Source organism: Lepisosteus oculatus, chromosome 10 (genome assembly GCF_040954835.1).
Source record: "Lepisosteus oculatus isolate fLepOcu1 chromosome 10, fLepOcu1.hap2, whole genome shotgun sequence".
Taxonomy (NCBI): Eukaryota; Metazoa; Chordata; class Actinopteri; order Semionotiformes; family Lepisosteidae; genus Lepisosteus; species Lepisosteus oculatus.
The window spans coordinates 2,073,879-2,089,266 of NC_090705.1; the positions used below are offsets into that span (position 1 = coordinate 2,073,879).

General features: G+C 39.7%; 1 protein-coding gene across 5 annotated transcripts in view; it reads right to left on the reverse strand.

The window, feature by feature from the left end:
- Positions 1-15,388, reverse strand: part of LOC102694761 (histone deacetylase 9) — a 185,103-nt gene that overhangs the window by 151,889 nt on the left and 17,826 nt on the right. The window contains exons 3-4 of one of the 5 annotated variants that reach the window (XM_015357930.2): positions 7,274-7,366; positions 3,329-3,472 (exon numbers count right to left, since the gene is read on the reverse strand). The exons of the other annotated variants lie outside the window; for them this stretch is intronic. Of the exons in view, the coding sequence (XP_015213416.2) occupies positions 3,329-3,472; positions 7,274-7,289 (160 nt within the window). The 5' untranslated portion in view covers positions 7,290-7,366. The remainder of the gene's footprint in view (positions 1-3,328; positions 3,473-7,273; positions 7,367-15,388) is intronic. 5 annotated transcript variants of the gene reach the window in all.

Genomic DNA, 15,388 nt, shown 5'->3' on the forward strand with positions numbered 1-15,388 from the left:
CAGGTGGGGCTGCTGGTGCAGAATGATCCCTGTGTGTCTCCCAGGTGGGGCTGCTGGTGTAGAATGGCCGCTGTGTGTCTCCCAGGTGGGGCTGCTGGTGCAGAATGATCCCTGTGTGTCTCCCAGGTGAGGCCTGCTGGTGCAGAGTGATCCCTGTGTGTCTCCCAGGTGAGGCCTGCTGGTGCAGAATGATCCCTGTGTGTCTCCCAGGTGAGGCCTGCTGGTGCAGAATGATCCCTGTGTGTCTCCCAGGTGGGGCTGCTGGTGTAGAATGACCGCTGTGTGTCACCCAGGAAGAGCTGGACTTCAGCGGGGGGATGACGTGGCTCCCCTCTGATATGCAAAGCATTGTGGGATCCTCTGAGGTGAAAATGCTAATTCTTTGTGAACTCTGGGTCAGCTCTGCCCTTGGTTAAATGTGTCAGTTTTGCCTTCTCTCAGTAAGAAGCAGAATAAAGGTTTGATTCAGTGACCAACTTTTATTGTTGTTTGAGCTACGTGTATTAGCGTTATCTGTGAGTAACTTCTGTCTGTGTTGTGCAAGAGTTCTGAACTGCTCTCAAAGAACAATACATAATGCAGCACTAAGTCTTACACCATCGCCACAGGGAAACGTGTTCTATCTTTATAAACATTGAAATAGACAAAAGCCTCTTGCCCTTCTGAACACTTGTTTTAGCCTGTGGTTTCATACAGCTGCTATCTCCAGAGAACAGATCCATTTTTTCCATCTATGCAGTAGCCAGATACAGGCTGTAATCTGTTACTCAACGTACAGTACAGACTCACCTCTTCCAATTTTAACTGTAGATCAGTTTGCTCACGCTTTTCAAAGCAGGGATTTGAGTAGATCCAACGCCTTGAATCTAGATATTTAACATCCAAATGCATGATACTGGATGTAGAGCTCTACCAATATACTATGTTTTTGCATCCACATTTTTTTTTAAAATGTGATTTGAATGCACGTACCCAGATAAACCAGAGAGCTCCGATCCAGCACTGACTCCACATCAGTGGTTTCATCTGGCCAGCTAAAAAATGTCAGCTTGACACCGTGGATCGCTGTAGTTTATACCACATCAGGATATACAGAATTTCACACATTTATGGGTAAGAAAATTAATTGGTTCTTGTTACAATACCAGAGAAACAGAGCCATCCTGCAACTTCATATTCTACTTTCTGCATTTAAATACACGTAATAATTGTATTTACTACATCTATTATCTATCCATATTATTTATTACATCATTGTATTGCATTTATTACATATAAAAAGATTTACACTCAATAAAGTATATACAGGTTCTACTGTATTATACTGTAGATTATAGTATATATTTTATATCATATATTTATAAATAAAATTATATACTTATTATATCAACCTTTTCTCCTTATAGACACTAATCTCAACGCACAGGTTAAAGAGAAACAGATCGACCTAATTGTCCTTTGGATTGAACACAGGCCATTCAAAGGTGCTTCATACACTATCAGGAATATACTGGGGGCAGCTCAGGAGCCCAGCCACACTGACTGACAGCCATCTCTGGCCCCTGCTTGCTGGCTACCTGGGAGTATAATTTTTATATTTGGATAAAATGAAAATAAATGTGGTACAACCCCCATACAAACATTTTTTTTTCTTCCCAACGGTGTCTTGCCCTCTCAAAAATCAGCAAATGCACAGCATGACAGTCATGTAACCTTTTCTAGATCACACATAATTAATCTTCGAACCTACAGGCCCCAGAAGCCAATATTCCAATCCAGCTGTTCGCAGCACTGCCACTGTTTTGATCCTCAGCTATTAGACCCATATTGTTGAGCAGACATGATTGAAGACATTATTGAGTTTCAGCTTCCACTAAGGACAGCCTAATATAGCCCTGCCACATGTAGCTGTCCCTCTGTGGAAAGATGATGTCAAGCTTGCAGCTCAGCAGGCTGGTAAGAGACATGCCAACAATTCCGTGTTCAGTGACAGTGCAGATCGAGGGAAGGCCTTCTGCCTCAGAGACAGTGACCAGGGCAGTGCAGTTACCACAAGATGTAACCATTCTGCACGGCAGACAGCAGCCATGATAGCAACCTGCAATGTGTGCTAATTAATGGGATTGACTTCTCGGAAACGACTGATCGCTTATGTGATTTCTTTCAAACTAAGGCCACCAGAACAGAACTTATTAAACTTTAAAGTTGGAGGGCATCACTATCACTTAATGCTGATTATCACGGGTTTTCATTTGAAAATTCCTCAATTCAGAGGGGCCCTAATTTTAGACAGAAATATTTACTGAGTGAACACAGGCAGAGCTCAGGCCACAGAAACCCTTCTCGACCTTAGCCTACGTTAAAGAAAAAAACCTTCACAAAGGAAAAATGCCTCTGCCAGGAACATACTTGTAGTTTTGTGGTTTGTCTTGGTTTACATAATCCTAAACTGCCAAACCCTTTTTGGAGTTCCTAATGGTCTGTGTTTAAAGCTAAGCACCACAAGTCCCAGGTGGTTAACCTGGGTAAGTGCCTGTTCTGAGAAGCAGAATGCAGGGGGAGTCCTGCTGCCCACAGACTCCTGGGTCAGGTCCAGCTGTGCCAGTAGCTCAATGTTAGATTCTGGCTGCCTAATCAACAAGAGACAGGACAGGTTGTTATAGAAGTGAAAGAATTTAATGTGTCAACTAAAAGTTACACCTTAGGTAACTGAAACTGCAGTTTAATTACTCCACCCGGCAAATATGAGGCTTCTGTGAGGTGTAATGTGTGCATGTCATTCCAGGAAGGAGGAAGTTTTGTTCTATATGTATCAAGTATGCGGTGCTGTCAGGGGCAGATACAGAAGTGAGGGCTCTGGACTCCTCACTGTGGGTTCAGGAACCCAGTAGAAACACTGCAGCTGGATCCCTGAGCAGAATCCATGAACTTGATTACTTAGCTGTATAAATGGGCAGTGATCTGTCCTTTTGAGCTGCCAGCTTCAAGTGTGGGCTTGAGGACCTATTCTGTCACAATAATGGGCAATGTGTGATAGCGTTTGTAAAAAGGCTTCTAAATATGACAGACGGCCAAACTGTAAAAGCTGAACTGCCAGAGTTTATAACAAAGAACAACGAGCCATCCTGTAAACACAAATATATCTAAATGGTATACTTTAAAAATGAATTTGAGTTCATATTTAACAAGCACTGTCATCGTTTTGAATCACAACGATGGCAGTGCTTGTTAAGTATTAACTCATTAATATCAAAGATGTTATTGATACCTCTGGTGCTACGAAACAGATGCAGGTAGTCGGAAAGGTCAGCATCAAGAAGTGACTTACCAAAGCCCCAGTATCTGTGCCGCTGTATGGCCGGGACATGCAGGACAAGGGGTCTGTCTACACGGCTGTATTCCCTGGTCTGGATAAGTGATCTTTGGTAAGGCACATCAGCACTGTAACCAGGTCTCCTCCTTTCTAAAACAGCTTCGGTACAAGAATGAAAACACTAAATTTGCAAGCAGGAAGTCTGTGTGGTATAAATTCAGAGGCCCAGCGTATGTTTACCTGTCCTAAGTTCCTATGAATAGAGTTTGGGGTTTTAATGTCCTTCAAATAGCCTGCAACAACTGCAGTTGTTATGTGGTTAACATAAAGCCTGCATATGAACAAAAACGTAGATGGTGTTGAAATAATTCTTTCAGAAACCCACATAAATTCTTTAAAAATTCACCTATGTTTTTCAATAACTCAGGGGATTTCTGGTAATTTTCTCCATGGTACAGTACATTGCCGGTCTCTGAGCTTCATAATAACACTACTGTTTTATCCACAACTTAGTGTAAAGTGCACAGAGACAACTCAAACAGTGAGATAACTGTAAGGTGTGCTGTAATAAGCATTTTTTATAGTTTAGTCCAAGAAACATATGTGTATACTGTACTTTACTGTGTATTTTAATTTCTGCAGAATTTGCCTGCAAAAGCACTGAATGACAATTTCTTTAAAACCCTCTTGATTATGTTTAGTCTTAATCAGGTTTGTGGTTACAGCCTTTTATAAATACATTTTCAGCTTTCATCTCAGCCAGCAAGAGGTCAGCAGCCACAGGCTTTTTAAGAAGCTCAAGTACATTAGCACACATAGCAGACTATACAGTTGTATCTTATCCATTCATTAAAATATTTCAAACTTATATTTCAAAAGACTCAAAGGAAATGTTGAACAAAAACACAGATCAAAGGATATTTCAGCAAAGTTCTCAGTGTGAAACAAATACATTGCAATGTTAGTAATGAGCATGGCATCCTTGAACATTAACAGCGCGGGCAGAGCCAACGCACAGACCTAAGGTGCCTAAGCTGTGGGCTGTTCCACCACTCTTTCTGTGCAGCTGCAGCCAAGCTGGCTGGTCCCAGTTGTCTTGTGTTGTTGGCATTGTTGACCTGGCCCCAAAGCAGCCATACTGATATTATTGTCATCCTAGCATGGTGTGGGTAGACATTGTCCTGCTGGAATACCGAGACTTCTTGATTGGCTAGCAGGAATGGGAAAGCTGCTGGCATAGCTTGCACGCATCATCTTCCGCCAGACCTGTCAAGGGCAAAATACTATTCATCTGCCACCTCCTCACACCTGTTTGCCCCACAGAAGATGACTATTTCACTTCATTATCAATATTTTATCCCTGAATGTCCTCCAGGCATGCAGATCCTTTTTACAGACAGTGAGCTTCCTGCCCAATCATTCTTCCAGTTATTTCTCATCTTGCAGCCTTTAGATGATTATGCAGATGATTCAGATTTCTCAGATGGATGTACAGTAAGTGTCCATTGAAGCTGTGGTGATTCTCTGTTTTCCCACGATGTGGCCTTTTCCTCACACATCTGGTTTCCTGGTTTCTCTGAGCTATTCTGCTGAATGTTGCACAGAGCTTGTCTCACAGAAAGGCTGCCTTCAATCATGCCAACAGCAACCAGATGACATTCGTTGCTCAAGTGAGGTCCAGTCATATCCTTTGCTGTTCTTGTATTGATATCATGCCTTTTTGTATTTTACCTAAATCAGAACATCAAATGCTAAATGCCTGTCATTTTTATAAAATCCTGTGATTTGGGTCCAGTATGTTTAAAATGTCAATACAAATAAGAATGTGTCCAAGGAGATGTTGATGTAACATGTTGACTACTGTGTTGTTATTGCGAATCTGTAAATTCTTCTTTCAGAACTTGATCAAAATTGCATTGCCGGTATAGCCACTGTAATGCTGTGATCAGTCTCAACTTGTGGCAAGTCTGCAACTAAAATATCCTAGGACTTTGTCGTACTGCACCACTGCTCTTAAAACAATAAGAGGCTTGCACAATACATTCTTAACATTAAAAAAGCAGCAAGAAAGCATGCAAATAATAATCACCCAATTATTATTTTCTGTCATAGAATATACCGTTCCAGTATGTGGTCATTAAAAGGCTGGAACTCTAGTCAGATGAACCTTCGGGCCTCTGATTCTCCTACGTGCAATATCCACGCCACACTGCAGCAGCTCAGTTTGTTTGTGTAAAACACATATCCACAGTTATGGTCAGTTATTTCTAAACCTGAATTTTACAATTTAAGAAATGACAAAAAAAATAAAATATTTGTTTCTCCTTAAGAAAGGCATACTTACACAAGATAGTCAACAAAGCCAATAATATAAGGTATAAAAGATTAATTGAATACTCTCCTGTGGCCCTTCACACAAGTTTTAGGATTTTTAGTTGTCTACTAGTATTTGGTTTACATGCTTAAATATAGCTCACTTGCTTTTACTACAACAAATGTGTCTTAAGTGTTTAACACATTTCAAGACTGCCCTAGAGGGATTTTCAGGGTTCCTGAAATCACGACTGACATGTCTTCACTTGCTGTTATGGTAATAAAATGAAGAAAGGTGGTGCAGTAAATCATAAATCATTTAAGCAATTGTGTCTGCTCCTTAATTGATCTATGCAAATTGTGTGGTGTTCTTTTTCATTTTTTCAAGGGGATATATGTAAGGAGAAGTTTTAAATTTAAATGAATCTAGGGATGCAAGTCACATACAGTTATATGCATCTTGTTCAGTGTGCAAAGCTATGGAGGGAGTTTTAGATGACCAGTATTTCAAGTAAATATCACTGCATTACAGCGCCGACCTCTGGTTCCCCTGCTTCTGCAAAAATGAGGCAACTCTTAGAGGCCACATTTTGCATTTCTGTTTGTGGGATCAGAAAGTAGTGCAGTAGAATCCTTCACTGCTGTTCCAGCACCAAATGCTTTTGTTTAGTCATACAATCTGTATGTGCAACTGCCTGGAATGGGACAGCTGTCTTTCAGCATCAGGTCTATTCGATTATGAGTGGAACCAAGAGGGGAATAATCATAGACTGAATCAAAGTTGTGCAACTTTAATGCTTAACAGTGCAGTGTTAGAAGGACTGCAGTACGTTTAATGTTTTGCAAGTACTACAGATACAGTGTTAATAAAAAGTTGTTTACATTATGCAGTTTCAATTTGTCCTAAGTTCTCTAATTTGCCAGGATCAAATCAGAAGGAGAAGTACAAGCTAGAGTTGGCTCAAACCTTTCTAGGCAGTGTGTATCCATTCTTTATCTACTGAAAACATTATTTATTTTGCGTGGTCATTGAGGTTTATATTTTAAAAAAGAAAAAAAAAAGTCTGCCTTGGGCTCATATCCAGGGAGTTGCTTTTGGTCTGTATCTATGAACAGCCAAAACACTTCACAACTCACAAGCTGAAAATTAAGTTTTACTTACAGGTTTTTTTTAAGACTGCCTGCCACATAAATTCTAAAAAAGTTGCGCAAGTGCAGTATGTAATTGAAATTGAAAGCCTAGAGAGTAACATGAAACACAAGAAAGCAACAGAGAAGTGCAAAAGCACAACAAATAGCACAGCAAGCTGTTGGGGTTTTAAGAAGACGGTCTTTACTATCAGTTTGGATTTGGTGCAGCACACAAGACTGAACTGCAAAAACATTACAAATACAAACTATGATAAACAGCTACAATATTAAGGAATTAAACAAATTACAGCACACCATTCAGTCTAATGTTATTTGAAACAGGGTTTTTAAAAATCTATGATTGCACAGTATTAAACACACTGGATAAGCAAGGCTTGTCAAACATTAGAACCATTTCACCTTTCAGAAGAAATACAACAGTGGTATTAAACGTGAAATAAAAAAAAACTTAAAATGAAAAGAAAGAAATGAAAATATGTAACGGTGCTAACTTACCTGTCCTACTTTTCATGATCTCCCCTTTTTAAGATAACTCCTACTGCTAACACTGCGTGGTACACAAAAGGCTTGACTGGACTCATGTATCTCCTAGTATAAGCAGAAACAATTAAAGGAAGTGGTTAGCCCATTTGCTAGTTTTGTCACTCCCTCTGACAAAACAGATGAAAACACCTTGTGTTTTTATTACAACAAAATTGAAGTGACTGATATGCCTTTTCTTTTAAAGCTATAAACAGCTTTTTTCAAGTGTTGGCTAATAATTTTAGCTTCCAGTCTAGGCCCTTTTCTCATAGGGAAAATAAAAAATGAGGGTTCAGTATTTTATATAAATAAGTTTGCTCCCCATGACAATATAAAGTAATTATTTTTCCAAAGGGATAAAACCCCTTGAGGTGCACAATCTCATTTTCATCTGCCCTTAACCTTCCTAAGAACAAAGTAGAACTAAGAACTAAGAACTGTTGACCGTGAGACAATGAGTATTTATAATAGAAAGTGAACTTGAAAACTTTGTCCGGAACCACAAGAACATAAAACAGGTTAAAAATGAGAGGAGCAATTTGCCCATCTAGCCCATTATGGTTGTTACTAGTTAACAGATGCTCATTTGGTTGTTACTACTTAATTGATTAATCTAGAAAGAGGTCTGGACATCACTTTCAACAACATGGCTGAGAAGCATGTTCGAGACTCCCACAAGCCTTTGGGTAAAGAAATGGCTCCTGCTCTCCACATAGTTTTGACCCGTGTTTCGCTGCTCATTCTGAAGAAATCTGCTGGCTGGGCTCGGTCTGTGCCTTCAAAAGGAAGACCACCTCTTCCCAGCTCTTGGGAATGAGGCCCAGGCCACAGCAGTAAGGATCCCAGCCACCTGACCGCCCGGGGGTATCACCCATCTCTCACAATACTGTATGAAGAGCATATAGTCAAAGATCTGCAGCACATTAACTTGATCCAGAGCCTCTGGGAGAGTGACCAGGACAGCAGAGATGCTGCCCATTGGAAAAGCAGCACAGCTGGCCAAGTGCTGCATAACCTCAGGTAAGAAACGTCAGCCCCATTCCAGTTTATCCCAAGGGACTGCATCAGAGGGTGGCTCTGGCTCTTATTTACTGCAGGTTATTTAGTGCTTCGATCACACTAGTTGACCTCAGACCTCAAACAGGTGCACTGTGGCCTCGTAGACAGTAACTGAAGACCTCTTTTATAAATAATCTGCAAACAGAGGCACAAAATGCGAGTCTATGCAAGAAAGCCAGCACCTTATGCACCTCTACATCAGGAGCATCAGCTGAGAGATTGAGTGTCATGGTTGTCCTTGCAACTTCAATTTAGAAAAGTCTAGGTCCTCAAAATTCAACTCGGCCAACTCTGGCAACATGTTCTGCATCCCAGCATCGTCCCTGCCACCATTGCTCATGCCCCCGGAGAGGGGTGACGGATGTCTCTTAGGAACACTTCTGCTCCTCGACTGGAAGCACTGCTTTGCATTTTTAGTCCTACAGTGACTGCATACAGTGCCAATTTTTATCGGTACACTGTTCGACATGCACACACTCACAGTACAGTAAAAATATTTTATGCTGGATTTTAAAAAAATATATAGAATAACGGAGCACATTATAAGCTTGTCACATTTATTCTGGAAATGAAGAATGAAGTACTGATAATAAAAACACATTTGTTTCTGAAATATTCTGTAGGCACAAACTGTGTGAAGACCTGGCAGATGCCTTTAAGGGCACAAGCTACCAAAAATAAAAACACAGGAGCTATTGGTCCATATGGCTGACAGCTCACAATGGGATTAAGTAAACATCTACAGAGATACTTCATGTTTAATTATGTATGCATATCAGTCTTGCTTCTATTTATAACACAGAGAGATGGGTTTGAAATCAAAGTGTTATGGTTTATCATTCTTGCCAAGCAAACAACAGGGAGACTACATAATCTATTTAACATCTGTTGCAAAAATGAAAAATAGTATCAGGCATAAGCAAATTGGTTGGCTATGGGTCTATTTAATGTATTTTTTTACCTGTCCTTCCTAATAAAAATAGCCATTAGCTTTGTTTTTTTTTTCCATGAGTGCAGAAAATGGCTGGTAGCAGCTGTATTATTATGCAAATGGAGCAAACCGAAATCATGTTTCTTTCAAGGTAAAGTGAAGAGACTGTTCCATCCTATTCTGTGCTATTTCAGCCGTTTAAACCTTCCAGTTATACCCAGGGTTTCGTTAAAGGTATATACCCTATACATGAGGTACTGTGGTTTCTTTCCATATTCATGCCACACGTAGAGATTGTCCTGATTTCTATGTCGTTGAAAGTAAATAACGACTCGCTCTCTGGACCTCTGAATGGGACACCAGTCCATTGCAGTGCTTAGCAAAGACTGGTCCCTGTTCATGCAGTCGGGTGGACTGGAGCCACTGGAGTAAAGCACCTCACTCAAGGTACACTAGCAGAGTCTGCAGCAGGAACTCAAACCCACAGCCATGAGTCCGAAGGCTTGCCCACTATGCTTTACCACCTCCCTGTACATGAGACTAGACAGACTTGATTTCATGATGAATAATTGTATGCATTTCTTTTAATCCCAAAAGATCCAGCAGCATTTGACAAAATAGGAGGCCACCCCATCATAAAAAAAGAGAATGCAACAAAACAGAACTGTTTTTTTTTCCCCAAAAGGAACCTTGAATGTTATAGCCATGACAAATGAGAAGCATAACATAATTAATGAGTTTCAACCAGCACAGGAATGGGAGTATTCAAACTGCTATTCAAACCACTGTGTCAGGATTGGGAGCATTGTTACAAAATATTCAATCACAGGAGCTGAAGAGGTATCACTTTTAAAATAGTTTAGAACTGATGTGATAATTGAAAGATAATGTGACAAGTTATCACACCTTATGTCCAGATGTAGACCTTAGCAACTGTGAGGAGAGCGCTCTGTTCTGCAGCTTCTATAATTTAAATTGAATGTTCAAAACTTATGGAAAACCGAGCTCTTTCATATTGGAAATAAGCAAAAGATCTTGTTTAAAACGCAATTCTCTCTGAAAACAACCAAAATTCCAGCATACAAAAAGGAGTTTAGCTTCTTAAAAAAAACAAGTGATGCATTTATTTGTAATTAAGCTCTCTACATTGTGTTTGGCGAAAGATAAGCAGTTTATTCATTCTTTAATGGTGATTTATTTGATTTACTACTAGAACAGCAGAAATGATTATAAAAAGAGCTGAGAATCTTTTCTTTTTGAAGACCAACAGTATGCATAAGATAATTGCTTAACAGGATAAACACCCATAACATTGTAAATTAATTTGTCTATAAATTAAGACATTAAAAAAAACAGAATTACATTAAGGAAAAAGTATATTTTGTGATATACAATTAAAAAACTATGATACCCCGGATCTTTGTAAGACATGAAAATTATATTTTTCTCAGAAATCTTGCTATCTTACCATGCTTGTTTTGCTTTTATTTTTTTCTCACTGTGCCTCAAAGTTGCCTTTAAAATCTCAGGTTGATATTAACCAAAAGTTTACAGTCTCAAAGTATAATGGATCTAAGACTATAAACTGAGCAGTGAAATGTGAAAACTGCCCCTTAGGCAAATGCATAATTACTATCATTAAACACACCATGATACACATTATACAAAGTTGTATTGTCCCACGGGCCAGTTTTACCTACTATAGGAAGACAAAAGATTTTCAGGGAGTGATTATTGACGGAAAGTTTTATTACCCATTTCCCCTTTCATGTTCATTATTAAGTACTGTAAGCAGCTTAAAATAACATTGGTAGGCTGGGCCTTATTCTTAAAGTAAAAGTAAAATATCTTACCAGTGTAAAACTTATTCCATGGATTATCTTTTTATTGCTTATCAAGTCAGTCATAGAACAATACAGTACATGATGTCTCTATCTGAACCACGGGAATTCCAAATGTCATATCATTCTTGACAGTTCATCTTATTAAAGGACAAAGAAGCAAACTAATTATTTCTTTCAATCACTGACTTGTCTCACCCGTCTGACTCACAATGCAGGGAGCAGTACTGACAAACGCAATGCTAATTAGTTGCAATAACTAAAGACACTTAACAAATCAAAGTGTTGACAAACAAGAGCACATCAGACATGCAGGTCGTGTTACTGGGTAATAGTGACACACAAGTTTTAAAAGTAAAGGATATTCATATACACCAAAAAACAAGAATGAACAGTTCCATTCCGCCACACCTGTGACTGAACAAGTATGTGGTGGAATGCAAGTATTTCAAAAGCGTGTGGTGTAAGTCATCCTGCTCAGGCTACTCTTACTGCTTACTGAAGCTTGTTAGTGGAGGCTCACTAACACACTGAATGTGAGAGACACTGAATATGCTACAGTGTAGAAACATTCTGAATAATGAACACATAAAAAAAAAATACCGATGCCAAAACTATGAAGGCATGGTAGAGGTTTCAGGAAAATAAAAACACTTTTGAAATGCAAAGCAATTTCTTGACTGAAGTAAACCTGACAATCCTTCCTTTGCCACCAGGAACACTCAGATACCTGTCCTCACCAGTGTCCTCAGCAGGTTTGCTCTTTCACCCCAGTTCTGTTTTCATGGATCATTCCATCACATAATGAAGAAGAGCTGCAGAGTCATAAAGCTCCTTCCTTATATCTTGCACATACAGGGAACACGGTGCATACAGTACATGAAGGTTCTGTGCATCAACGGTATGCATATACAGTAAGTATTTTCCTAACTGTACGGGTGTTTGTACATATAAATCTCAGCTCAAAGTTCACTGGCATGCCTGTGCACATGTCCACAAGGAATCTGCAACCCTACTTCTCAGATGAAGTTATTGGTTCTTGGAATCCCTCATGAGGTCACGTATTTTGTCTTCTTTTGCTCGCGACAGGTCAATCTAGGTTTTTTAGGAATGTACTCTTGCACTTCCACTCTTACATATAAATACTTGCCTGTAGAGCCCCCCTCCCTCCACCCCACCTTCACCCTTGCAACTGCCTCCCTGGTTCATTCCTCATAAGTGAGGGGTGGGTTGGCTGTCCTGACCTTATGACCAGGGCTGTCATTTCCTCACCCAGGCCAGTTAAGTTATCTTGCCTATAAAGCTGTGTTCTGGGACCACTGTTCATCCTGATCCACAGTAAAAAACATAAGAATGGGGACAGTGAAGTGAAATTTGTACTTTTTCCTCTGTACAAATGAAATCAGTATTTCAGATCACAGGATTAATATGAGGCAAAAGTACAGAATTACAGATTTCAGCTTATGTTCATTTTGCACACGTTTAGCATTGTTAGAACAATTTCATTTGTCGTGTTCCATATCCCCCCATTTTAGGTGAGGAGAAGTATTGTCTGCTGGGGGAACTTTAACACACAACCCATCTGTCAGTGTCCAGAGCCTTAGCCCAGTACCACTGTGTCTTGCAGCCACCAGTATAGTGAATGATCTGGATACAAAAACAGGTGAAGTTGCAAATGGACTTAACATTTTGGACATAATTCGACAAAATTAAAGAAAGGGCAATTGCCTGGCAACAGGCAATTTAACTTGAATGACTAAATGCTTGAAGCAAGAATGCCTCAGTATTTCAAATGGGTGGTAGTGAACAGGAATAAACAAAACATGAGAAATATTGAGGAGTTTACTGTATATAAGCATCGATAAAACGGCAACAAAGTTCTTCTATGCATTGTTAAAATAGTAGAAATTAAATCATGATCAATCATGTTAAAATTACAAAGTAAGCAACAAGTGAACGTTTATTCCATGCTGAAAAGAGAAGAAAAGAAATACAATGTTTCAACCATGGAGCCTTCTTTGGGTGTCCACAGCCGAAATGTTGTGTTTCTTTTCTTCTCTTTTCAGCAGAGAAAGAACATGTACTTGTTCCTTTGCCATCCATGCATGCTGACGCAGCTCCCTACTGGAACTACATGTTAAAATTACACACTGCATGAGTTAGTCCCAACTTAAGAAGGGTGACAACTTAGATACTGCCATTTGGTTCATACTGAGCTCAGTTTTGGTCACCATGCATTAAGATATTTGGACCTAAGGGCAGTAAAGAGGAGAGCAAGTTCACTTACTTACTGACCTGAAACGAACGTGATATTCACAAAGTCTAAGAGAGCTTAATATCATTCTCCTGGAACACAAAACCAATTACAGAATTTAATCAGGTGTCTAAAATCCTGTCGGATCTCGACCAAAACAACTGCTGATGAGGGATCCACCACCCATGCCTCCCAGCACCTGGGGTAGGACCACAGCAGGCCCCTCCTGACTGAACCAAATCCACGACCCTGCTGAGCGGATCACAGCTCAGGTGCTCCAGCTTGATGATGGAAGGGTGGCCTGCAAGGCCTGCTGGACTGTGGCTCTCCACGGCCCACTGTCCTCCACCCCTGATACACAGCATGTGTTCAAAATGCTTAGACAGATGGATCACAGGACCACATTACTGACGTTTCACTGTTCTAGGGTCGGACTGCATTTTCAGTAGGCTTCTGCTTTTTAAAGTAACCATGAGGGGTATTGAAAACTGTGCATTTAACATATTTTAGTTGTACTTTCAGGTTCTGTTTGCTGTACTCTCAATATCATATCTGGTATAATCTACTTCTCTTTATTACTGGCCCTAAAGCGAAACTACCCTTTCCCTAAAAAAAGATGTGACTGCAGAACAGAGAAGGCTCTGGCTTCCACATCCTCGCCACGTGCCATAATCTTCTTGACTGAAGAGGTTCTCCTTCCCTGATTGCACTGCTCTTCCTATTTATGCAGCGTTGCAAAGCCGGATATTACTGTATTTCACTGGTTAAAACAACATCCAGAGCTGAAGTTTCCAACGAACACGCTTCTGAAATAACCCTTCTAGAGTTAATCGTATTAAAGGCTGGAATGATAAATTAAACTGATGGGATTTTGTTCAAGCCAGTTTCAGACCACATCAAGACAATGACCAGATTTTTAATTAACGACAGAAATATACACTACACCATAATGAGCAAAACAGAAGTGATCTCTCTGTGTTTTCATCAAAACACAGGTGGTTTTTAATGTTTAATTTCACTCATAAGCTTAAGTCTTTTCTGCATCACTTGAAATGCTGCACCTTCAAAAAGGACAGCATGCTAACATGACTTGCGTAAATGCACATGGCAGAATTTCCTCGTCAGAAGCCTATGAGTACAGTGGCAAGCCCAAGACCTCCTGGCACCCAAACTCTATACAGCATCTTCCATGGGCCTTTCACCCTCCAAATTTAGCTCTGGCTAAGAAGTGGCAACCCTTCACTGGAGTGTATGACATCCTCTGACAGCATGTCATTCCAAACACGCCTCATGACTCAGAGGAAGTTGTGACATGTTGATGAGACCATTTCTTTCTGTTATTCTAAAATAAAGAAATAGAAACTGGGTTAAAATTAAAAACTGGATTACATTCTTTTTAGCAAATATTGTTTCCATATCATTTTCATTTTTTACATCTGATTGTGTTCCTAGGTTAGTGCGTATCTATACGAACTTAATTCTACCGTATCACTCAGGTCTGTCCAATTACAAGCACGAGAGAGCGCATTGTCAAGTGTTTCCTGCCTTTTAAATGTAATCAGGGTTTGACTTCGAGTAAACATTCTTCAGTTCAAGCAATAGAATTTTTCATGCAGCACTAATACCTAACAACAAAACAGCTGCATGCTGAACGTCTTTTCATTTCTCCATCTCTGCTTACTGTGTATGACATTAGAATTCCAAATTTCCACTTTCTTGCGAAATAATCAGTTTTAATTTGTTTTTCCATATTTGTCTTTTCCCATTGCAATTTGATTTGAAATAATCTCCAAACACATTTTCAATATTTTTTTTGTTGCATATGTTGAATTTATCAAATCAAACTGTTCTCTGCTTTGATTTTTGTAACATGCCCCTGGCCTTATACAGTATGTCAGGATAATTTCACAGTACTAAGGTTCTCATTTGCTGGAATTTTATGGAACAAAAACTAAGAGGTGGTAAAGAAATCATTCAGTGAGAAATCCCAGAGCACTTTTCAA